The sequence below is a fragment of the Mchenga conophoros genome, linkage group LG3 (genome assembly GCF_057382185.1).
Source record: "Mchenga conophoros isolate Kocher_MC1m ecotype Shallow Benthic linkage group LG3, M_conophoros_male_GT1.1, whole genome shotgun sequence".
NCBI classification, from domain to species: domain Eukaryota; kingdom Metazoa; phylum Chordata; class Actinopteri; order Cichliformes; family Cichlidae; genus Mchenga; species Mchenga conophoros.
In genome coordinates this window covers 69197023-69222816 of record NC_140528.1, presented here as the reverse complement: position 1 = coordinate 69222816, position 25794 = coordinate 69197023, and the positions used below count along the sequence as shown (strand labels likewise).

General features: G+C 40.2%; 1 protein-coding gene across 8 annotated transcripts in view; it reads left to right on the top strand.

The window, feature by feature from the left end:
* The first annotated feature begins 2051 nt into the window (after positions 1 to 2051).
* Positions 2052 to 25794, top strand: part of LOC146580305 (protein Dok-7-like) — a 78616-nt gene continuing 54873 nt past the window's right edge. For all 8 annotated transcript variants that reach the window (XR_014891247.1, XM_085266967.1, XM_085266965.1 and 5 more), the window contains exons 1-5: positions 2052 to 2350; positions 2446 to 2491; positions 4399 to 4629; positions 11562 to 11762; positions 19645 to 19764. Coding sequence is in view for 7 of the 8 variants with exons in the window: in XM_085266967.1 (XP_085123093.1) it covers positions 2297 to 2350; positions 2446 to 2491; positions 4399 to 4629; positions 11562 to 11762; positions 19645 to 19764 (652 nt within the window). In the remaining variant the exon portion in view is untranslated. The remainder of the gene's footprint in view (positions 2351 to 2445; positions 2492 to 4398; positions 4630 to 11561; positions 11763 to 19644; positions 19765 to 25794) is intronic.

The following is a 25794-nucleotide window of genomic DNA, read 5'->3' as shown; positions in this document are numbered from 1 at the left end:
GTTAAGCACATTAGCTTTGAAACAGTGAAACATCTCTAAGAAAATAACAGAAACTGGGTAAAAAACAATATATATTTATTGCTGATATATGTACAATTACATAAAAAGACTGTATAGACTTGATGTGGTACTTTTAATATGCACAGTTCAGTTTTAAGGTTGTTTTGTGGATAAACTTTCCAGATACCTAAAACTATGAAGCCAAATATAGAAAGTAGCTCCAAGAACAACTGAATGTAAAGATAATAAAGGGGTATTAAAAGCTTAAAATTACCTTAATAGGTCCAGAGACACTGAGTGTATGTGATTAGCTCCAGGGTCTGGGAGACCTTGGGTGGCACCAAACACACCCCTGAAGTTAGACTGCCCTGCTTTGGTTCTCAAATCAATGAAGTGCATGGATACAAATTACCTCGGGGTGTGGGTGACCTTTTTTCTGGAAATTCTAAATACACCTTCATGGTGTTTAGTTGTTTAATCCGTTTAAATTGAACTTCAGATTGCTTTCCGCCCTTGGTGTGGTTCTTTTGCACAGGTGTGCAGACTAAAACAACTGTACCAAGGCCTTTCAGAGGAGGCGGACCAAACAAACTGCAGAGCAGTTCGCTGGTGAGAATGCGATCTCACCTCGATGCAACCCAGTTACCAGGTATACACTAATCAGCAGAGTGCCACAGAGGTACACTGAACATTATTGGCTGAAATAATAATTAACAGAAAAATATGAATGTTAGGACTGAAGTCTCCATGTTACCACTCGTCCAGAATACACAGCTGTCTTCCTGTTTTTGCTCTTGCTGCTCCCACTGCAGATGTGTGGCCGACAATGAAAATGAAACTTTGCATTTTTGCAAACTCATCAGCTGATAAGTGGGCTAGAGTAAATGAAGTAGGTGTATCAATGAGTACCCCTTCACACGGTGAATCAGTGCCTCCTGCCTCTTTTACTGTGCAAAGGTTTTGTCCATTTTTTGGCCACATCTACTAATGTACATTTACACAGGCTGGTGATATGTCCACAGTTAAAATCCTTATAACTTGTTAATTGTCAAACCTTTTTCCAGTTGTTTTGTGTTTTGTTCTGGTTGCTTTCCATTGACTTAACCTTCAGTCCAGTTTACTTCCATTTGATGCAATTCAGAATCAGATTTATTTATTTAGTGCCAAAACACAGCAACACCTCAAAGTGCTTTATACTGTAAAGGACCTACAGTATTTTGAAGAAAACTCCAACAATCCATCACCACTTTGTGATGGTGGGAAGGAAGAACTCTCTTTTAACAGGAACAAACCTCCAGCAAAGGCAGGCTCAGGAAGGGGCAGCAGTCTGCTACAACCGGTTGGGTGGAATAAAGAAAAAGACAAAAACAGAGCACAGTGAGACAAAAACAGACAAACAAACAAACAAAAAAACAACCCACGAATCCTGGCAACTGCTTAGTTTAACTCGTTAACATTTTGACCCCACATGAACGCAAAAGGGTGGTGCTACATTCAATGGCCACTTTATTAGAAGATTAGTACACATATTGATCCATACTGATATGATAGCATTACACATTTGCTCCACATGCATCTCCACAAAGGTGCACTGCTGGATTGAGATCAGGTGACGGTGGAGGCCATGCCAGTACAGTGAGCAGGCTCATTGACATGGTGATGTTTTCCCGCTGGACCAATTTTTTTTAATCTTCTGTTGTCCAATGTTGGTGAGCCCATGACAATTATATAGCCTCAGTTTCCTGTTTCCTTAGTTCCCTCCCAGTGTGGTCTTCTGCTGCTATAGCCCATTTGCTCCCAGCATCACAATGTTCTTTTATGCTATTCAAGTTACTGTTTCCTTCCTCTAATCTCATCAACAAGGCGACCTCGCTGAGAACTGACGCTCACTGTACATTTCCTCCGTTTCATTCCGTGAATCCTAAAGATGGTTGCTGCCCTGTGATTGGTTGATTAACGAGCTGTTGAAAAGGTGTACCTAATAAAGTGTCCGGCGAGTGTATATGCCTAGTTTGATGTATTAACGTGCTCGGTTTTACTGTTAGAGTGGCGTGTGGCATGTTAAACACGCGGGAGCGTCTCACTGTACCAGCCCAGGTGGCAGCAGCAGCATGGCCGGCAGACGGACACACAGGCAGGCAGGCAGGCAGACAGACAGACACTGGTCATGCCATTTTCCATGTGCCTTCCTTGCTGGGGGGCGAGTTTGCGCCCCGCTAGAGGAGAGCGCAGCTATTTTGAAAGTGACCCCTCATTCAGGCAGCGACTCTGCAGCTGTCAGGAACCATGACTGAAGATGACGGATTCTGTTGTCGTGGAAGGATACGCCAGACTCAGAGACGGGAAAAAGGTTGCTTTTACTTTGTCTTAATATGCGGATATCTCCTATGCACACTTTGACCAGTGCTTTAAAACCCCCCAAAAAACTTTTCTTTTGTTTCACAGTGGAAAACTAGGTGGCTCGTGCTCCGCAAACCGTCGCCTGTAGCAGGTAAAAAAAAACTTAAAAACTAGCTAATTTTGTTTTTAGCATTTCTCGCTCGCATTGTTGTTTTGAAATTAAATCTGACAGCGGCTACACAAATCTGCCGCGACAAGCTGGAGGAGGACAGTGAGCTGGTGTTGCACTGCTTGTGTTTTCTGTTGCGTGAAAGCTCAACAAGCCTCGGCTTCAAAGGGCCTGCGTTTGTGTTCAAATACACAGCTTTGACCCAGGAGGCTATGGCGTCCAAGGAGGGACAAAAAGACCTAAAACTTTTAAAATAAGGCTTGCATGACAAATTCAATACATTTGAATTTCAAAATCAACATGTGTGCAAACCACAGTTGGTATTAAAAGACGTGTGTGTGTGTGTGTGTGTATATGTATATGTATATGTGTGGGGTGATACTGCAACTTGTGTTGTAGATCCGATACCAAGTAAATACGGGACCAGTGTTGCCGATACTTTGAAACCTAACCTATAAAGGCACTTTATCTAGGGGAGATTTGGTGAATTGTTGTTAATTTGTAAATTCTGAACACTAAATCAATGATTTTAACTTTTCCCAATAAGTAATTACCAGAGCAAAACACAATTATTAGGTTTTTGTGCAGTTTCGTGCAGATAAACAGTTTTTTTCCCTTTTATTTTGCCTGTAATGTAAATGTGCCACTTTGGGGAAACTTCAGTTGTTTAAATGTGTTATGGGCTATAAATAAAATAGACGTGACTGTCAACACAAAAAAGTTCAGACGTAGTGGATTTTTGACATATGTATATTTTTTTTTGTTTCCAAAATAATAATAATTTATTTAATACAGTTCAGCAGGCTACATACTGAACCTAGTGGATAGAAACAAAGTATGGAGCCTATTATTGAGCTAGTATCAATCTGACACCAATACCAGAGATGATATTGATACTATCCACACTTGCCCATCTCTAGTAAAACCTATATTACACAATGGTTCTGAAAAAGAGCTGAAACATTAGCACAAGCTAAAAGAATTTCATTAAACGTTTTTAATGACTCAAACGTTTAACGTGGGATTGTGTTTTAAAAAAATGGGAAAACTGATGCCAAAGGTGCTTTTAATCCACACACTGTCTTTTTCCCCATGCTGTAAACTCACTCTTGAAAGCATTTCTGCACAGTTTACTTTTTCTTTTTACACAGTTACATTTATAAATTATTTATTTTTACCACGTGTACTGCTTCTGCTGTACAACAGCAGGCTTTCAGATTATTTCTAAATCACAAGCTTCAAACCTGTGGTTCTTATTTGATCCCATCTTCAAAGCTAATGTGCTAAGGTCTGAGCCAGAGACTCGCTGTATTTTTAGATGTACCATGAATGTGAACAGTCACGCTTACCTGCGAGGCTTTGGCTCTGCGGAAATAAAATCTAGTAGTCATTATATTTGCACACATTTTCAAATATTTTATGGAAAAGTGAGTGGATTTAGCATGAACTTGTATTTGTACCGCATTCAGTTTTACCGCAGAAAGGTTTCTTGTGTATGTTGCGCTGCACAGCTCAACATGCTCCACAGTGAGGCTGAGTGCTGCTGCTCTTCAAATCTTTGATGTCATGTTATCCCAGCTGTCTGTGCTCATGCCTCAGTTATGCGAGTGTGTGTGAAGGAGAGGGATGATACACGGACACACACAGTGTTGTTTTGTCAGTTGACACTGATTGTTTGAAAGGTGGCAACAAACAGAGGACACTACAGTAGCTACTGTGGGTCAAAATACATCCTGTTAGTAACTGTCAGTGTCATTTGGGGATTCCAGTATTGATTTTACTTTTTTTTTTGTTACATCTTAAAAAAAAGAGTAGAATTTAATAATGTTTTAATGCAGACTGTGTTCTTCTGTCTTTGTTTCGTCTCCTGCTCATTGTCTGTCCTGCAGACTGCCTCGTGTTGCTGGTTTTTAAAGACAAATCAGAGAAAGTTCACGGCAACAAGGAGAGGGCGAGCATCACCTTGGAGGAGATCTGCGGCTTGGAAGCTGGACAGTGGTATGAGGGTGTGGCTTTTACTCTGACCATCCTCTGCCTGAATCAGGCTGTTTTGCTGGGCTTTGACAGCAGGGAGGCCCTGCAGGCATGGGACGCCCGCCTGCGATATAGCCTAGGAGAAGGTGAGAAGAACCATGAGTGTTTGTTTTACTTGTGTTTAACATCCAGTGTTTCTTTTTCTTTCCCCTCAAAACCTTTCAAGGAATTTAAATGATGATATTTGACGTTCCTATCCAGCTGTTCAAAATTACCCCCGTGCAATCATCTACATGCTTCTGAATCAATTTCCTAGATAAACAAATGATTTTTGTCTTTAATGAATATCTGTTATCTACTATCATACTACGTTTGTTGTCTAAAGTGATATTTTAACTTTTTTTTTTTCCATGTCTGATTACTCTTAAGAATGTCATTTAGTCAAGCACTGACTCTCTTTAGTGTGCATATTGTTTACTGTGTGGACTTGTTATATAAGTTACATGCATCATGAAGCAATAGGAGCTATTAATAGCAACGAACTGTTCAGTAGGTGGCAGCTGAATTTTACATTTTACATTAATGACAGTGCTGGGGGACCTGATTGTGTGGAAGAGGCTTAAGACAAATTGCATTGCAGTTGTTCCTTCCAGTTTGTCGTCTGTTTTGTGTTAAAGTATACGTGTGCATGCTTGGACAGATGCACTTGTGTCTGTTCAGGCTTGCATTGAGAGTTAGATAAGTGTGTGTGTGTGTCCTAATGTCACTGAGTGGAGTGCATCCAAGCTGGCAGAAATGTCACCTGCCAGCTGCTGGGCTGAGGGCCACCATGCACAGAGCTTTTGTTGTCTTACGTGAGACTGTATGAATCCTTTTTAACCTGAGCGATGATGTGCTGCACCTGGCCAACATGCCCTCGTCGCCGCCTCCGTTAATCAATCTCCCTGGCCAAGTTTGTTCAAATCCACGAAAGTTTTTAGTTTAGTGTTGTTGAGGAAGATCCACAAGATCCACACTTGCTGTGTGTGAAATTTAGCAAAGTCAAAGGCAGAAACGCCAGTGAAGTGTTGTGATTCGCTCTAATTTTATACCCGACTTTCCCCTTTTTCTTATTGTCGAGACTCAGACTCATAAAACACAGATGTCTGTGACACGCTTTGATTGATTGCGCTGGGCTTTAGATCTGAGCCCGTTGTGCTCGGCTTGCTGATTTCATTCTGTCTGCAGCTGTTTCCCCTTTTTATTTGTGAATGAAATCAAATCCATGCTGAAGTAATCATCGTGTGAGGACACTGTGTTTTCTGCCCCTTGTGAAGCTTTTCTCCTGTTTTTGTCAGTATGCAAAATTACATTGACCGTTGTCTTTCCATTACTCATTAGTTCTGCAATCCTGCTCACTTTAATCCCAGTGAATCCCAGTAGACTGTTTGGTGGTTTCTTTGATGGTTCATTAGGACATAGTTGTAGAGCCCTCAAAAAATCCCTATAGAGATAAAGTGCAGCCATTGACTGTATGTAAAAGATGGATGCAGCCAATGTTGCACCCTGTTTGTGAGCTTGCAAACGGAAGATTTAGCTAGCAGCCATCTTGTATTTTTTTTAACAGAAGTAAATATTTTGATAAGGATTTTGAGCCTGAAGTTATCATTTAATGCAAGGTTAGCAACTACATCCATAAACTGTATATATGGATGCATGTGCTCATTAGTCATAAGTAACAGATTAATAAAATAATGTGATTTCACTCACAAAAACAGGAGTACTGTCTTGACTTTTAAGTACAGTTAACCATCACAACAGTGTGTGTTATTTGTTAGATAATTGCAAAAAACATCCTACAAAGAAACAAAACCACTAACGAGGTTCAGTACAATGGTTTTAATCAGCCCAAATACTATTACTGACCTAGCTGCAACATTATGCTCCAAAACACAGCATCAAACATGGGCGTAGGTTCTAGGTTGGAAAAATAAAGCTAATATAAAAGTGTCTCAAACCTGCATTGTGTCTTAAAGACACCAGATGGTCAGCTTTAGTTTAGTTTACTGGTGTAATTGATTAATTAATTTAGTTAATTCCTTTTTAAATCTTTGTCTTACGTTCTGTATGCTCATTGGCTGATGACTTATGATTGACCAGTTGTTAGCCAATGAGCAAGTAGATTTTAAAAAGCAGGATGCATGTGGATGGGCAGATATGACTGTGAAACTCTTTTTTTTTTTTTTTTTTTTTGTCAAATATTTTTATTGAAAAAAGAAAACAACACAGTACTTGCAGTTACCGAAATACAATTAACCTTTCTTCATTTTCCTAAGTAAATATATATATATATATATATATATATATATATATATATATATATATATATATATATTAGGGGTGCAACGATACACAAAATTCACGGTTTGGTTCGGTTTGATACTTTGGTGTCACGGTTCGATATTTTTTCGATACAAAAAAAATGTTCATGCCTTTTTAATTTGTCATTTATTAAAATTATAAATATATATTTTAACTCAAAAGTACAGTTTTTAAATTTAACCCTAACCCTTGTGCGTGTTTTTTATTTTGACAGCGAATGCGCACCTGCGGACCACTTATGTGCAGCCCTGGTTATTTAGCTCGTCATATTGCAGCCACAGAAATTCTTTTGTCCATGAAACCATAAAGCTGCACTTTCTTTTTGCCTTATAGTCTGATTTGTCATAACTTCTCCGTTTTGTGGTAAGCTTTTCTTTGGCTGTCACTTCTTCACCCTGACCTGTCTTATTTGGCTCAGCAGAACTAAAATATATATCTGTCTGTGAAGGTTCTCAGTCATCCAGGTCATCGTAGTCAAATATAAATCCTGCTGCTTTTACACACGCACTCACATAAGCTCAGCGATTCTCTGCGATCAACCTCTCACATGTTTAAGCTGCGGGAGATTTCACTTGTCATGTTTGCATAGTAAGCTAACAATTAATAAGACGATGTCAGAGGAATTGGTGCGCAAATTATCATCACTCACAGATCAGTGCTGTCGCTCTCTATACACAGTTCGCGCGATTGCAAAGTGAAAGCAAAAAAACAAGCGCAAATTCAAACGCGATTTCAATATGTCACATATTGACAGTGGCTCACCGATGCCAATGACATAATTACCCAGCTACATTTCTGAAAGAATGCAAAAGCATTGACATATATTTTTCCTACAATAGCCCGACGGGCAGGGCAGAGATAGATTTTGGTACCCCGACTGAAAAAATCGCTAGCTCCAGGACGTCGGGCTAGCGATATTGCAAGCCCTGTATCTGATTGAGGAATCACTCATCTTTGGAAAAGAGTTTATTACAGAGGAATGTCTCTTTCCAAAATAAAAGCTATACTATCCGCTTCTTCTGGGCTATATTCTCAGCAGCATATTAAACATATAAGGAGAATCATGTGCTAACAGCTGTCTAAATGACTCGGCTAAAGTTAGTAGCATGCTTGTTGTTTTTGTCTTTGCACTAGGATGATGTCGGCGTAAATGTGCTGTCATATTCGTTGTGTTCCCACTAGTGCTTTCAGGTTAATCTCGTTGAAATGACCTTAACGCCACAACACGGCAAATCTCCGTTAACGAGCTACCGCCGATCGGGGCGTCCATGGGGCTAGACGGCCAACACGTTAACGAGCTAACTGCGCTAACACACTAGTTCCCACTCATGTAATTGAGCATTGCATGGCACATCCAACATACTGTTTTACTTTAGTCCATGACTCGCTTACCTTCAGGGTCATACGTCACATGAAAACCAAAATAATTCCAAACGCCAGATCTGAATGAGGGTGGGGGAGGTCCATGTTGCAAGGAGAGCTTAACTTCTGTCTCGCTAGCTTGCCCTGCGCTCTTCCTTCTGACGATGCTGTCTGTGTTGAGCGCTCAGTGAATCTGCATTCGACTACTCCGCCTAGGCTGCACTGTCGAGCCTAGGCGGAGTAGTCGAACGCAGATTCACTGAGCGCTCAACACAGACAGCATCGTCAGAAGGAAAGTTGATAAAATAAATTACAAATTTTGTATTGTTCGATACATATGCGTACCGAACCGAAAGCACTGTATCGAATGGTTCAATATCGATACGAATATCGTTGCACCCCTAATATATATATATATATATATATATATATATATATATATATATATATATATATATATATATATATATGCCCACACTCTAAAACAAAGACCCCCCCCCCCCCCCCCCCCCCAAGTCCCACACAGATCAACACAGCCATCAAACATATTACAGCGATATAACAATAACAGAAGTACATTTAAACAGGCAATACCTCTAGACTCGTAAAATAAGAGATAAAGGGTTGCCACTTGTGGAAAAATGTGGCTGTGCAACCTCTCAACGTATATTTAATTTTTTCAAGTTCTAAAAAAACATGACATCTTTAGGCCACCGGGAAGTAGTAGGATACTTAATAGACTTCCAATGTAACAATATTAGACGTCTCGCTAACAGGGATGTGAAGGCTATAATATCCTTTTGTGTGGTATCAAGTGTAAGTGAGCGATCAGGAATCCCGAATACAGCAATCGGAGGACAAGGATGAAGAGTTACCCCAAGAACAGTTGACATAATACCAAAATACCCTGTTCAGAAACCTTCCAGCTCAGGACACAGAAAAAACATGTAGCTAAGGTGACAAGGAGAGCCATGGCATTTATCACATTTATTTTTCACTTCTGGATACAATTCAGAAAGTCTAGACTTAGAGAAATGCGCCCTGTGTATGACCTTAAATTGACGAGCACAGGAGGTGGAAGATCGTACCCTCGCTATTAGGGATGGGTATTGATAAGATTTTAACGATTCCGATTCCATTTTCGATTCTGTTTAACGATTCGATTCCTTATCGATTCTCTTATCGATTCTTTTTTTTTTTTAAAAAGGAGAACACTAAAGTCGATTAGCTTAGAACTGTGTTTTATATCTTCTCTTTGAACAAGATAGAAATTTAGGAGTAACATGACCTTACAAACCCAACAGTGAGATCTTAAGAGAGCCACAGCCTACGGCTCTTCAATGGGGTGTCACAGGGTCCCCAGGAAAAAAAATGTATATGTAAAATAATAAAATAAATATTCTCCTGTAGCAATAACAAAGTTTAACATAAATTATTCTGTAGCAATTACACAAGAATATCCAGTAATGTCCTGCCTACAATTAAACACATTCACTTACCAAAGTGAAATCGGGGGCATCTGCTGTGGCAAATGGGTGCAAGCCTTTGACCACAAACTTAGACACTGCTGGGTGACATTCGTCTATCCTGGCCTGAAAGGAGACGCTACCGGTAGACTGCGGCGAGAACTGCCAGCATCTGAGCCAGCCAGACTCTGTCTCTCTCATCATGGTTATCTAAATGCAACGCACAGTAATAGCAGGTTTTGTAATAAGGTAAATCGCGCTAACATAATATGCAATGCTAATTGATTAGTTACCTGCAGTATTAACGGGAGAGGACATGGAAACGCTACCGCTGCTGCTGGGTTGAGCTTCGCTAGTCCGGAGCGGATCAAAAACACGACATTCGTTGAAAGCAATCGCGTGTTTTTTGAGCAAATGCTTTTGCATATTCGTAGTGTTTCCTCCCTTTGATGAAATCTCTACTTTGCAAGTATTGCACGTTGCCCTGTTGTCATCCTTTCTCATAAAGTGTAACCAAACTTTTGAGCGTTTGTGCCGCTCAGGCGCCGTGTTTCCTACTGGGTAAAAGACGCTACTCAACGTGATGACGTCATTCGGGGCGACTGGAATCGATAAGGGAATCGTTTTTAAAAGTGGCAAACGATTCCAAGGAATTGAAACTGTGGGAACCGGTTCTCAACAAGAACCGGTTTTCGATACCCATCCCTACTCGCTATAGCCTGTTCCCAAGACTCCTCATGTATTTGAATTCCTAGTTCTCCTTAAGCTTAACAATAGAGTGGTTACTAAAAGACAGGATAGTATCATAGAGTTTCGAAATGGTTGACTGTGAAACTCTTACTCATTGGCTAAAAACATCATAGTCATAGTTTGTTAGTTTGTTTTCCGTGAAACCGGTGTGCATTTTCACGGAAAAACTCCATGAAATTTAAATTTTTATTCATTATGACACAAAACGAATGACTGAGCCCATAAACCCATCAGAAAGCTTTTAAAGAGGTCAAGTCAGAAAGCCATTTTCCCGTAGACTTTTTGTTTGTTTGTTTGTTTGTTTGTTTGTTTGTTTCTTTACTTGCTTGCTTGCTTTTTTTAAATACCAAGATAGAGATCGTGAAAATGCTAATCCCTAGCCTTCAGAACAGGACTCTAGAAAACCAGTCAACGATGTTATATTAGCTAAGTTTTATACCATCTATGCCTGCCACTTAAAGTGGCCACACTTTAAACAATGGAAAATAGAATTGGAAAAATATATTCAGGGTATATCAGTTTATGAAAACAATTATCTCTACAGAAAAAGTGTTTATGCAACCTACCTGGCTCTGAACAGTTCTACTCTAAACTTGAATATTTTAACATGGTTGCTGTGTGGATTGAATTACCGTACTTCTGGACCAGCCCCAATGGACACTTAAGGTATTGCAGGGTTTCTGTGTTAGCTTTATTTTTCAGCCTCATACCAAAGTGAGGCTAAAACTCTTACAAAATACCTACACTTCATTATACCAGAGGATCTTTTTTCCAGCTCCCTCTTGCTAATTAGCTGCTAGAAGCTAATGTTAGCGATGTGTTAGCAAGCTACTATATTTAGGTAATGTACTTGCAAACATAATTACTCATAGCTTCCTAAATGGCACATATTTCACTGCAATGCAAGTCGAACGCTGATGCTTCAGATTTACTTACAAAAATATATTCACCCAGAACGGACATTTGGGTATTTGAGAGTGACAAAATAGGAGGTACTTCGCAGCTTATGAAGAAATGTGTTCAGGGTTATTTGCCTCATTTATGTTCCTCTTTACTCTTTCCACTCTTTCTACTTATTGTAAAACTCATTTACAGTTATTGGAATATGCGTTAAATTTGAGGATCTGTGTGTTTCTCAGTTCACAGATTCAGTGTTGGAGTCTTACCAGGGACCAAGTTGGAGAGCGGGCCTGCAACTCTCCATTTGTGCAACAATTTGTTGGCTCTTGCTCGGGATGTCCCTCCTGTTATTATTGGCCACTGGAACCTTCCAGACCTGCGTAGATATGGACCTGTACCAAATGGATTCGTGTTTGAAGGAGGAACAAGATGTGGCTACTGTAAGTTTATAGCTGCTTAATTATTGTCTGTTTTGTGCAACATTTGAGTGTGTTAAGTTTATGTAAATGGGTATTAAAATAATATTTTGTGCTTGGCAGAGGGTTTAGGGGATAATTAGCTATTAGGCTGCACAGTGACAAAGAAAATGTAATGCAAAATTTAATCACCGATTGTAAAGTGAGGCATCTGAAACACATAAACAGTAAAAGACATTAAACAAAAATGTAATAATATTAAAATAACACAATTGGAAGAAGAAGAGCATGAATGTTAAACCCCAACAGTGAATTTCAAAGAAAATGTGCTTTTAAGAAAAGACAGAGACTCAAGTATGACTGCGTTAAACATCTCCATCCTTTCATAACATTAATATCTCTCCATCATTAGAGGCTAATGGCTCATTAAATCATGATACGTGCTGTGGTTTGTGTCTCTCTCTCTCTCAAAAACACAAAATAATCACCGGCTGTGATTTGCGGTGATTCATGCTTATCTTTCTGCCCGTGAAAGAGAAGCTCTTTCTCAGTACAATAAATCTGACTCAAAAAATATGCTTTCTAGCCTGAGGAAATATAGCTAGAAGAGGAGAGGAAGTTTGAGTCTTTGTTATTGATGATTAGTTTGTCCTTGCCTTACTTTTGCAAATGTGCCTTGTGCAAAATAGAGTGGACCTAAAACCTTTTTCCTGTGACAGGAACAGTAAATAGTCTGCCGGAATAATATTTTGGTCCAGCAGTCCAGAGAAAATTAATCTTTCAGGCTATGTTCTTTCAGGCTCCGTTGTTAAGCGTAGAACTTCTTGGATGAAAACTCATCCTGCAGCGAAATAATAACTCAACAGTTTTTAATGTTGACCATGCTTCTGTCCGTACGATTGGGCTGATGAATAATTTATCAAACGTGGGCATATGAAGACAGCAACACACAGTATCCTCTGCTGCGTCCTGCAAACAAATTTAACTTTTAGTACTTTGGTTTAGCGCTTTTAAAACCCCGTGGTCATCTGTTAAGCATCCGTGGACCTGATTTGGATTCCTGTGTGATGCTCAAACTTTGAATTTGCATGTTTGCATGGAGAAGATCGCTGTAAACATCAGGATTAGTGGGTTGAGGTCAGTCACTGGGTGTGTTTTTTGCTCTCTGGTTGTACATCTGGCATCCCTCGGGCGGGCACGTTGAGGAAGGTGCTCAGTGGAGTTTCATGAACCAAAAAAAGAGAGCGCCCTCAGCAACTACATGTGCTGTTATCGTCACGAAAGACTGTATGGTCCTTGTTTTTCTGCTTCCTTTTTGAAAGGCTTCTTATAGAAACTTTTATCAGGCAGCTGATGGTGTGAGTTGGTCATTCGTCTTTAGATGTTTTATTGTAATACAGAATTTTGGTTTTCTTTAGTATATATTTAGATTTTAGGAAGTGTTTTTCTGACTATGATGATTCCTGCCATGATTTCCCAATGTAGGAAGATCCTATAGTGACTGTTTTCAAATGACATCATGTCATTGGAGAAACTGCAAGCAAAGCATTAAGTATAATAAGAGTGTTACTATAGCAATGCAAATGAAACACAGTTCTAAAAACCCTTCCACCAATGGCAAATCCCACCAATCCATCAGTCTCTAAACCATGTTGTGTCAAACAAAAGGCCCAGGGGCCAGAAACGGCCTGGGAAACACAAAGGAGTACATAGATTTTGGAAGCTGTGTTTTCAAAGGTTTTACAGCCTTTCCTACTGATAAAGACTGGCACCATACCAAAGTTATTAAGTAATTTTAAAAGCTATCCACTATAGAAGTTTCAGTTCTTTACAATAGACCCACAGTAAAACAAACAAACAAACAAAAAAATAGAAATGAAATTTTTCTGTGAATTAATGAAATAATTCAGTTTTGTAATTACAGGAGAGTCTGAGCGATGAGCTACCAGAACCTTTTCTGTAATTTTACACATTTATTTATTCATTCTGGCAGATGTCTTCCTTTTCATTATCTTATTAGCAGCTTGTCATTATCGAGTCCTACTGTTAAAACTACACTTCTATTTTGAGGATTAGTTGTGATAGATTTGTAGTTAAGGGTCTTTACAGTGACACAAAAGAGAGTTTTTCTATTTTGGCCAAATTAAGATCAAAGTGTGCTGTATGACATGATGTGAAATGAATTTAACATCTCAGCTCAGTGGCTCTAAACTGACACTGGAAATATGTTTTGATTTGTCCATATAACCTACCAGAAATATTGTTGTCTGGTCATTACTGATGAATCAATATTAGCTATTAGATAGCTAAAAAGCAGCCACTATTGCTTTAACAAATTCATTCCCCTTTCCCTCCCCAATGGGAGCGTTACTGGCCAGTTTGGCTCAGCATTACACAGAACGTTATATATTTAGCACATTTAGCACTGGCGTTCTTGTTATGCACTTTAATCTTGACGGAAGTAGAAGGGATGTGTGTAAAACCATTGCTAAAATGTTTCAGTGGCAGATCTTTTCTGTTTTTTACTAGTTAAAGTGCTCCAGCAGATCGTCTCTGTGGGTCTCAACTGCTCAAAACTGTCAGTTTGTTATTTTTTATTTATTTTTGCAGGGTGCTTTGAATGTTCACGGATTAAAACAGATGATATATTGAAAGGCTAGTGCTGCATTTGTATGGAGTATCTAGTTTCTTGGAACGGTGCTTCACCCTGCAGGACTTCGAAAGCTATGAATCACACAGTTGTGTCATTAAGTAAATCACAGAGCTGTCCACACTTTGCTTTTCCAAACTGTGCTCATAGGAGCATTAAAGCAGCAGATGAGCAGATGTGAATCGTTACTTCTGATCAAAATTTCCAGAGTATAATCAGAGCAACAATATGATGCAGATATTTTAAGTTTTGTCGAAGCGTCTGGCTTTATAGTGACGTAACAAGACACGTACACAATCATCTGATCACACGTGCTTGGTTAAATCTGAGAGGAAATTGGATTTAGATTGTTTCCAAACCCCACAACCTTTTGTTTTTTTTGCCACATAACCCATTTTAACACTACACAGTAAAAAGCATGTGGAGTAACGATGTCACAGCAATGTGTCTGACATGCTAGGTATCAGCTTACCATAAAGACAACACTTGAATCCACACTGCTGTCTGCTCAGCTGTGAAAATGAGAAACTGAGTTGGAGTTGCTCTGCTGGTCAAACTATATATAAGTTGTCTGTTGTTCTCATTATGGTCTGTATGGTACATATGGTACACAGGCAGCTCCTTACCTTTGAGTCTGTCCATTTAGTCTGTAGGTTTAAAGTTAAAAGGGTTTTGTTCTTAAAATTGCAGTTTTATTGAGTGAAATTAGGTTTGACTTTATTATGTCTTAGTCAAGCCCTGCGACAGACTGGCGACCTGTCCAGGGTGTACCCTGCCTAAGGCCCTAAGACAACAAGGATAGGCCCCCACAACCCTGAAAAGGATAAGTGGAAGAGAATGGATGGATGGATGTTTTAGTCGCATGCTAGAAGAGCACATATTCAGAAACTTCAACATGTCACCTTAGAGATGTCGTGTCATACATGTATTTTGGCCTTGTGGTTCTTCTTTTTTTAAATGACCCCCTTCTTTGAAGCATTATGTAATCACCCCACTTGAAAGATGTTCATTCAACTCTTTGACTTTGAACCAAATAAACAAACCACCACAGATGTGACGCAAATGCACGTTTGTTTAAAAGCCGAACATTCTGGCTTCATGAAACATGCCCCAAACAAGTTAATTTAATTATTGATCTGTTTTTCCCAGATTAAGCACAGAGGAGGGAAAATATGGAATCACTTTGTGATTTGGATGTGTAAAACAGACACTTTTTAATATTAAAAATAGTCAGCAGTTAAAAGAGCGTTTGCAGACCTCAGCAAGCTGTTACACCTGATTAAGAGGAAGCAGCTCTCCAAGAAGAGAGGTGTCAGTCAAAAGGATTATACAGCTCCTTGTTTTTCCCCAGTCAGCTGTGTCTAAGAAAAGTGCAAAGTGTTAAGAATAAAAAAGGAAAACTTAAGGGTAGATGGAAGATGTCAAAGAGTCAGAAGAAAATTGAAAATGCTCAAAACTCCCCATAAATTGGCAGAAAGAAGAATCAGTGGTTTTGTGATAAAAGTGTAAAAACTGGGATTGCCAAAGGAAAGCCAGCATTAACGCCTAATGGGAAGAAAACAAGGTTAGAGCGGGCGAACACAATTGTGCGCTGTGGATGATTTGCTAAGAGTCCCGTTCAGTGATGAATCTGCATTTGCCAAAGGGGATGATGCTGGGACTTATTATTTGGTGCCATAAAAAAGATGAAGGCCTTGAGAAATCAAGCAAAAATGGAGCAGGAGAGATGAAAGTCTTTACCTCAACAGTAAATGCACAGGTGTAGACTGCTTTATGCTTTTCTTATTGCACTGAGAGCGTGGTTTTGGTTATGATTAGGATTAGTTTTCGACATCACGATGATGATGATGCGTCTTGTTGTCACAGAAGAAAGGAAATGCAGACAGACTCATTGACACAGTCAGCACATAGTCCAGATCTTAACCCAAACAGAAAATTTACAATGTCTGGGAAAAAAATGTGCCATTACACAAAATTATTTAATTAGTTTGAAGTTTATTTCATGAAGTCAGAGTTGTTCAGATAGTAAACAACAAAAGGAACAAAAAAACAACGCTTTATCACATCTGTGGTTTGTTTATTGCTGCAAAGTAAAAGAGTTCAGTGAACATCTTTCAAGTGTGACGACTTCATGTTCTTTGCCAGAGGTTGTAAGTTTTTCCATGTAGTCTAAAATTCATATCCAGTGGCATACACTCCAATAAGGCCACATCGGCTAATAATATTGTATAGCCTTACGTATAGGTCGGGCTCTGAATACTACAGCGTATGATTACAAAGCAGTGATCACAAGAATGGAGACGCTGTGACTCGTGTAATATTTTGTACTTTGTTCAGATGTTCTTCTTGTACTTGCTTTTTCCTTTGAGATGCAAGATTGTTGAAATCCTGCTTTTGATTGCTCGTGCTTCCACAGACGTGTAGTACCAAAGACCCCAGGTAACTCAAAGTACTCTCTGAATGACTCACATTCAAAAGCTTCAACTCGACTCGTTTAAAAAAAACAACAACAAAAAAACAGGTCATGACGCTCTTTCTAAAGTGTTCCGGTGGCCTTTACTGCTTCATCAGTCTGATTTCTAAGCTTTGATTTTTGCTCTGTGCCTTTTTTCCTGTCCACACACTTTTGATCACGTGTAATATCAGTCAAAATTCAAAGAGTGGGCTTGCTGTGGCTGCTTTGAATTGCTTAGAAGTGTAATGGAGAGCACACAGCATGACAGACAGCAAACTATGTTTCAGTCGTTCTTGTTTGTTCGTTGCGTTTTATTGACTCGGCAGATGAAGCATTAGAAAAACATCTGTTCAGAACAACAAGAAAGGAAATGATTCAGGCTGTGCATAATCACCCCTGCTGTGCCCAAAACTCAGCAACATGCATCACTCTGGAGTTTTCCTTAAGGTCTGTTTGAACACGTCGGGCCGCGTGCGTCCCTGTGATAAGATAACGTTTGAAAAATTCAACAGATGTGAAACTATTAAAGTGAAGAGGACCGTATGTGAACACCTGGAGGGGACAGACAGACATTGGAGCATTAAAGATACATGATGACCCTCCTGGAAACATGACATTTTATTTTATTTTTTTAAATTTAAGAGCCAATAAGCCTTCAGTAGTCTACTGGCTTATCTTAAAGAAGGTCAAAGCTGCTTTACTTTTATACAGAAAAGGGGAAAAAGTAAGGCTGCATCTCAGTGTTTGTGTGCGGCGAAGGCCGAGCATTCCTGTGACATGTAATCCCTCGGCACAGTTTATCCACAGCACGGCGAGAAGTGATTTAGCTGTGCTGGGTGTCTCACTTTTGGTTAGAGCAGCTGTAGAACTGCAAGCTGCATTTGTCCTGCCTTTTGTCCACGCCACGGGCGAATGGTCATTTAAGTAAAGTGTAGGTGTGCGTGTGAAATGCTTAGCGCTAAAGTGACTGTACACTTTAGTGCACTTTGCTGTACCAAAGTGTTCAGAAAAACGATTTTCTCTAAACGCAGTCAAAATGACCTCTCAGTAATTAGTGCTTTAATAGTTTTGTTACTTTATTTACTTTCTTTATTTGTTCCTGAATTTTATCGTCCTGGAATAGTTAAACTGGATAATGTTTACATGCATTTCTGAAGGTTGCAAACATGGTAGTGAAGGAAATCTGAATTTCACTTTAAAGTAATTAAAGTTTGCTAGACTTTCATCTTGAGCCATTTGGATGACTCTGCTGCTTTCGAAATAAAAATGCCAACCTTGGCTCTCGGCGCTTGCTCATTTACACTTCCCACTTAACAAAGTTGGATTTTATAAGCTGTGTTACTTTGTATGGATGCTGTGTTTTTATCACCTCTTGGAGCAGAGACCAGAAGGGTCCATTTGAGTTGTTTTCATTCCTGCAGAGATTAATGTGAACTAAAAAGCTTTGCCACCTGTTCTTTGTTTTGTTTTGAATGTTTGTTTTTGGATTTTTTATTTTTTTGGTAATCGTGCATTTAGTAGTGTAACTAAAATGCAGTCACCTATCAAAACCAACGTGTATATAAATTTGTAACGTTGCAAGATGAACGTGTATGAGGTGAGACACCACTTAATCAGCTCCATCGTAAAAGCACAAAGGAGGCAATAAATCTTTAGTTTGAACAGGTTAAAACAGTTGAGCAGACTTTGGTGCTGACCTTTGACCCCTGCTCACAGCCACAGCAGTGTAAGGGCAGCTTTGACATGGGTGGCTTCAGCCGCAGAATGACACAACAACACTTTGTAAAGCGCAGGCCGTTGTGCTGTCAGAGGGAGGTCAAGAGACCTCAGGAGAACGTGACCTCTCTGACCTCTCCACTATATTAAATCCTCCTTTATTACACTCTAAATTGTTGAAATAGACAAACTGGGAACCATAAAGAAGGAACTTTTTTATTATGTAATACTCTATAACTGCAGCTTTGTGAAACGCATCATGCCTCAGTTTCTTTCTGAAAAGGTTCATGTAGTGCTCGTTTACATATACTACACACTATAAATAATCTGTCTATGTCTATCTGTATCCATCTCTATATATCTCTATCTCTATATCTGTCTACATCTACATCTATCTATTGTAACAAATTCTACTTTTAGGTGGTATTTTATTCAGGAAATTATTTTTATATTGATATGAAAAAAAAAATAATTTGATGTCATAAAAAAACAATAACTAACAGATGCTCTTTGATTAATTGTTATTATTAGCAGCTGTGTTTTGTAAAATATCTGAGTGGTCCATGATTTTGGCGAGCTGTTGACTTTCCTTGTAGAACCATCGAGGAAAGTTGTGGCTTGGAGTAAAAACTTTATGTCCCACTTACGTAAAGATTACGGCCGCCATTTTTTTTTTTTTTTTTAACATCAGAATTAAAGCTGTTCTCACTGGTCCCGGGTGAAAATTGTGTTGCTGCAATATTAATTTGCTCATATAGTAGGCTACGAAAACAGAAAGGGTCAAAAACCTCAGCATGTTAGCGTGTTGAATGACTGTCCTGGTTTAAAAGTAAAAGACAAATAGTTTTTAATTTTAAATAGTAACCAAATATATCTCAGTTTAGGACATTTTGATGGTAGTTGAAAAGTAGAAATGTTTTTTGTAAAATTGAAAAGTTTGTCTCGTTTTACTGATTTATAGCAAGAAACAGCCTGTTCTTTTTTTATTATACTGGCATCACCAATGTTGCACTCTTTCTTGTTGATTATTAACCGTAAAATACACTTTCACAAATTAGCTTAAAACTAATGAAGTCTATTTTCAGGGGCTGGTGTTTTTCTGCTCGCATCTGCTGAGAGCGAGCAGATCAGCTTTCTATTCGACTGCATCGTCAGAGGCATCTCCCCCACCCGAGGCCCTTTTGGACTGCGGCCCATTTTGCCAGGTCAGTATCAGAGGTGTTTCATATTGCTTGGCTGAAAAGAACTGAAGTTATACGGAGGGGGAATGTCAAGATGAAGGAGTAATTGTTTTAAAGCCGTGCTTCTTGGGGAAAGCAAACGGCTCGCTGACTTGTTGCACTAAAATGTAACTTTTAGCCTTTTAGCGGAGGCTGGGGGGAGTGACTTCTGAGAATTCCTGCCTCAAAGACAAGACGTGGACTTCTAAGTATAAATACTAAAGTCAACATTTACCATTATAATTTTAGCTAACTCTGCTTGTGTTGCTTATAGAGATTCATCATGGCTGACATGCTCTAGCTTCCTGAAATCCACCCATTTTTGGCAGAATAAAGCCAGAGGATTTCTTTGATGATGGATACGCTTTGATCTGCCTAAATTATGTCTGGCAGCTGTGTTTTGGTTTTTTTGTTTGTTTTTAAATGCAATTACATAAATCCCCATGAACCAATTTATCAACGTCCTAACCCCTGACTTAAGTGATGAATGTAAAGCTTTAGGTCACCTTAAACTTCAGTAAGAGGATGACTATTATACTCACTCTGATTAGGTAACAAATTCAATTGTATTCTATGTATAGTCCAGGGTGAAGTGCTACTGGTGGGCACGTTAGAGGATGGCTCTAGTTCCAGATTGTTGTCAGGTTTCAGTTTGTGAAAGATGCCAAGCACCAAAATGTAAATGGTTCTTCTGTTCCTTTGCAATCTGCTGTGAAAATCTGACACGTGTCAGTTGTCTTCACTAATGGCAGATCTGCCTTTTGTGATATAATATCACTATTTATTTAAAACACTGTAGTGAAAGTAGATGAAAGGAATTCATCAAAAAATGTGAAGTGAAAAAATTCTATTTTTTTTCTGCATAATCCATCATATAAAATTGAATCAAATGGAAAAATCTCTTTATAAAACTTGTTTTATTAGTTTTAATCTTTTAACTTTATGCACATTGAATCAAGCAAGAATTTAATTATATGCAACAGTCTTTGACTTGAAGAAATTTATTTAACATTTAAACCTATTTTCTGCATATTCCAGCATATAAAATAAAATTATTTTTTTGTGTCTACACTCACTCTTTCAAATAAATGCAAATAAATAAAATCATAGATTCAGCAGCACTAAGTCCTGTCGCCCTTAAATCTATTTTTACCTGTTTAGCAGGAGTGGGGCCTGTGAAGGTTTGCCCAGTACCGCGGCGTTCATGTCAGTGGGGGGATCTGAGTGTTTCTCTGTGAATTTCACATTCCCACCGCAGCGTGCTCGGTGCTTGCTTAGATTTGAAGTTAAATTTTTCGCTGTAGAAAGAACTTTTATTCCCACGCAGAGTGAACAGCGGACGCTAATGTTTTTGTCACTTTTTACTAAATCAAATGCAAAGTATCGTCACTACTTCTGAGCTTTAAACGCTGCATGGTCGTTCTCTCTCCTGCACTCCATATTATCAACTGTTGATCTAAACACGTCTGTTGCTGCCACGGATGTCGCACACTTGTACGTCATGGTCATGAGACACTCTCACAAACAAAATCAGGGTTTAGTACCGCAGTAACGCAGAGTGCTTACGTTAAGTAACAGTAATCTAATTACTGTTTTTTTTTTTTTTTTTTTTTTTTTTAAATCCCTTACTTTACTCGTTACTTGAAAAAAGTAATCGGATTACGCGTTACTGCCCAGCTCTGTTGATGAGTGACCATTTTTGAGTGGGAGGGTTCTGTGCTAATTTATCTCGCAGTGCTTGCTAACTTGTTGTAGAAAGGGCATCCATGAATTGCATGGGTGTATCATATAAACACCAATACTTGCTAACAAATTTTGACTGACTGTACAAAGTGGAGCACAGATCTCTTGTCTTTGGTACAGTTACTGTACAGCATAGCATATTATTTGTTTGTCCAAAGTGCGGCCCAGGGCCTCCTGGTGCCCACAAAGGTACTAGAGGTGGTTTGCAGCAAGAACAGAGACTTAGTTTGAAATTACTCATGGTTACAGTTCCATCCATCCAATCTCCCTTACTACTTTGATCTACATTTACTGCTTTTTCTTGAATTTTGAATAGAGTGAAGATTTAAGATTGGGTGGGCCTCGTGGGAATTTTCTGGTTTTTAAGTGGGCTGAAACATTCTCCACGTTGGGAATGGCTGTGTAAGATTATCTCAGTAAACACGCACACCAGGTCTAGTAAGATGGAAAATAAAATAGAAGTTGTAATTTGGTACGGCGTCATGATCCATGTTATATTTGTTCATACATTAGATACAAAATAGAAAAACCCTGTAGCCATTCTTGGATATATTTTGTATTTTACATTTCCCCATATTTGGTCACTTCCTTTAAACACTTTCAAATGTTAGATTACGTGTTACTGAAGTGGTTAAACATTATTTGGTTCCCCGCTGTTTCCAGCAACACTTTTGATTTTCCACACTAGCAGTTACAAAAAAAAAAAAAACATTTCTCACCCAGCCGCCAACTTATTAGGAAATGTTGAGAGAGTAGCTGCAGGGCCTTGTGGATATTTTGGTTTTCACACATCTAACCGCCCAATCGCATGTTGAGCTCATATTCCTATTATTGTGATGCATAGTAGAATAAATAGTAGGGAGGATGTGGGTTGGGGTGGGGGTGGAGGTGTCAAAGTCATGGTAGCAGAGCAGCCAAAGCCTCCTAATCGCTTCGGGCATGTGTGTAACCTCATCCACAGCATTCCACTGCTGCCTCCCCCCATCATTCTTGGTCACAGTGCTCTTGGCTCTCCCCTCCCCTTTTCCCTCATCTTTCACTTTGTCTCATCCCCCTTCGCAGTCCTTAACCGCGTCTCTCGTTCTCACTTACCTTTCACCTCTCAGTCCATGTCCGAGTCTGTCTGTGTCACATGATTAAATCTCTGTGCTAGCTGCTATTTTGATTAATTGCTGTTAATGTTCTTGGCTTATTTATCTGTCTTTCGTCCTTGGATGCTCCAGTGTGTCAACCTATAGTTTTCCTGCTTTGTGTTTAGTTCCCAGCATACAAATTGTTCCTGCAGTGCTTCTTTTTTGCATTTAGTCATGAGTACATTCGTGTGTAAATACGAAACATGTAAAAGCAGGTGGACACGTAACCTACATGCATTTTAAGCTGTCAGACAAGGAAAAAACACCTCAATTGATGAAAGATTATGTAAAACGCTGATGGCTGGTTAGATTCACCTTCATAAAGGGCTAAACTAAGATTGACATTTGATCATTTGTACTTATCACTGTAGATTTATTTCATGTAGATTCTTTATTCCACAACCGAAGACATTAGAAAAATGTAGTGAGGACATTTATGAAGCCTGTTTACAGCTCACTGCCATCTTTGCCAACTTCTGGAGCCATAAAATCCATAAGTGGCCAAAGGGGAGTAACCCTGAAGGCCTGAACAGAGCTCAGCCGGGATGTGCAAACCTGAAAAATATTGATGACCTTGATAGATTGGATACCTGTCAGTCAAGGAAGCATGACCTGAGGCTGGGTTACTGCTTGTTAGAAGTGCAAATGATTTTCACTTAGTTTAAATTTATTTCTCTCTCTCTCTCTCTCTCTCTCTCTCTCTCTCTCTCTCTCTCTCTCTCTCTCTCTCTCTCTCTCTCTCTCTCTCTATATATATATATATATATATATATATATATATATATATATATATATATATATATATATATATATATATATATATATTAAAAAAAAAAACACCCAGCACGCCCCTGCGGGCGGTTTATCCTGCAAGCTCGGGTCCTCTACCAGAGGCCTGGGAGCTTGAGGGTCCTGCGCAGTATCTTAGCCGTTCCCAGGACTGCGCTCTTCTGGACAGAGATTTCCGATGTTGTTCCCGGGATCTGCTGGAGCCACTCGCCTAGCTTGGGAGTCACCGCACCTAGTGCTCCGATTACCACGGGGACCACCGTTACCTTCACCCTCCACATCCTCTCGAGCTCTTCTCTGAGCCCTTGGTATTTCTCCAGCTTCTCGTGTTCCTTCTTCCTGATATTGCTGTCATTCGGAACCGCTACATCGATCACTACGGCCGCCTTCTTCTGTTTGTCTACCAACACTATGTCTAGTTGGTTAGCCACCACCATTTTGTCCGTCTGTATCTGGAAGTCCCACAGGATCTTAGCTCGGTCATTCTCCACCACCCTTGGGGGCATCTCCCATTTTGACCTCGGGACTTCCAGGTTGTACTCGGCACAGATGTTCCTGTACACTATGCCGGCCACTTGGTTATGGCGTTCCATGTATGCCTTGCCTGCTAGCATCTTTCACCCTGCTGTTATGTGCTGGATTGTCTCTGGGGCATCTTTACACAGCCTGCACCTGGGGTCTTGCCTGGTGTGATAGACCCCAGCCTCTATGGATCTTGTGCTCAGAGCTTGTTCTTGTGCTGCCATGATTAGTGCCTCTGTGCTGTCTTTCAGTCCAGCTTTGTCCAGCCACTGGTAGGATTTCTGGATATCAGCCACCTCCTCTATCTGCCGGTGGTACATACCGTGCAGGGGCCTGTCCTTCCATGATGGTTCCTCGTCTCCCTCCTCTTTCTTGGGTTTCTGCTGCCTGAGGTATTCACTGAGCACTCGGTCAGTTGGGGCCATCTTCCCAATGTATTCTTGGATGTTCCTTGTCTCATCCTGGACTGTGGTGCTGACACTCACCAGTCCCCGGCCCCCTTCCTTCCGCTTAGCGTACAGCCTCAGGGTGCTGGTGTCATGGTCCTGGGTCGTTGACCCAGCGTTTTGCGTTTTTTCTGATCTGTATTAGTTAGGGTTAACCTGAAGTTTGGTGTATTGTCAGCCCTACCTGTGTCTGTCCTTGGTGCTCTGTTCATGTCCCCGTGTTGTGTTGTACATCAGTCTGTTTCCTGTTTTATTTTGAAGGCTCGTGTTCTGGATTTCCTGTTCTGTTCTGAAGGTCTGTGTCTGTTGTTATTGTGTTCAGCTTGTCTCCTCCGGTCCCCAGGTGTATTAGGTTCAGCTGTTCTTCCCTCCTGTGTGTGATTACCTGATTACCTTGTGTGGGTATATTTAGTGGGTGTCGGTCTGTGTTCGTTGTCGGCTCGTCTGCGTTCATCCATGTATCACTGCGTTAATCTACATTCATCTGCGTTCTATGGTGTTCCTGTCTCTGCGTCTCTCTGCCCCGCACCCCTTTGTATGGTCCCAGGTTTGTCACTTAGTTTCTCCCAGTTTAGGTTTCCGTTTGTAATTACTCGTGCTTCATTGCCTGTTTTTGCCACTACCACCCTGTAAATAAAACGTCACTCGTATCATCAGTTTGCTGCATTTTGGGTCCTCCTTTTCCTCCACACCACACGGCTCCCTCCGCCAGCCGTGACAGCTGGACTTGGGGTGAAACCCTCCATGCATGGTAAGGAGCTTTCTTGTCTTGATGTCAGTGGCTTCTATCTCCTCCTTTGGCCAGCCTATTACCCCAGCAGGGTACCTGATCACGGGCAGGGCGTACGTGTTGATGGCCCGGATCTTGTTCTTACCATTCAGCTGACTCCTCAGGACTTGCCTGACCCTCTGCAGGTACTTGGTGGTTGCAGCTTTTCTAGCGGCCTCTTCATGGTTCCCATTCGCCTGTGGGATCCCCAGGTACTTGTAACTGTCCTCTATGTCTGCAATGTTGCCTTCTGGTAGTTCAATCCCCTCAGTTCTGACTACCTTCCCTCTCTTTGTTACCATCCGACTACACTTCTCCAGTCCGAACGACATTCCAATGTCATTGCTGTATAGCCTGGTAGTGTGGATCAGTGAATCGATGTCTCGTTCACTCTTGGCATACAGCTTGATGTCATCCATGTACAGGAGGTGGCTGACAACTGCTCCGTTCCGTAGTCTGTATCCGTAGCCGGTCTTGTTAATGATCTCACTGAGGGGGTTCAGGCCTATGCAGAACAGCAGTGGGGACAGAGCATCTCCTTGGTAGATCCCGCACTTGATGGTGACTTGTGCTATGGGCTTGGAGTTGGCCTCTAGTGTTGTACGCCACATCC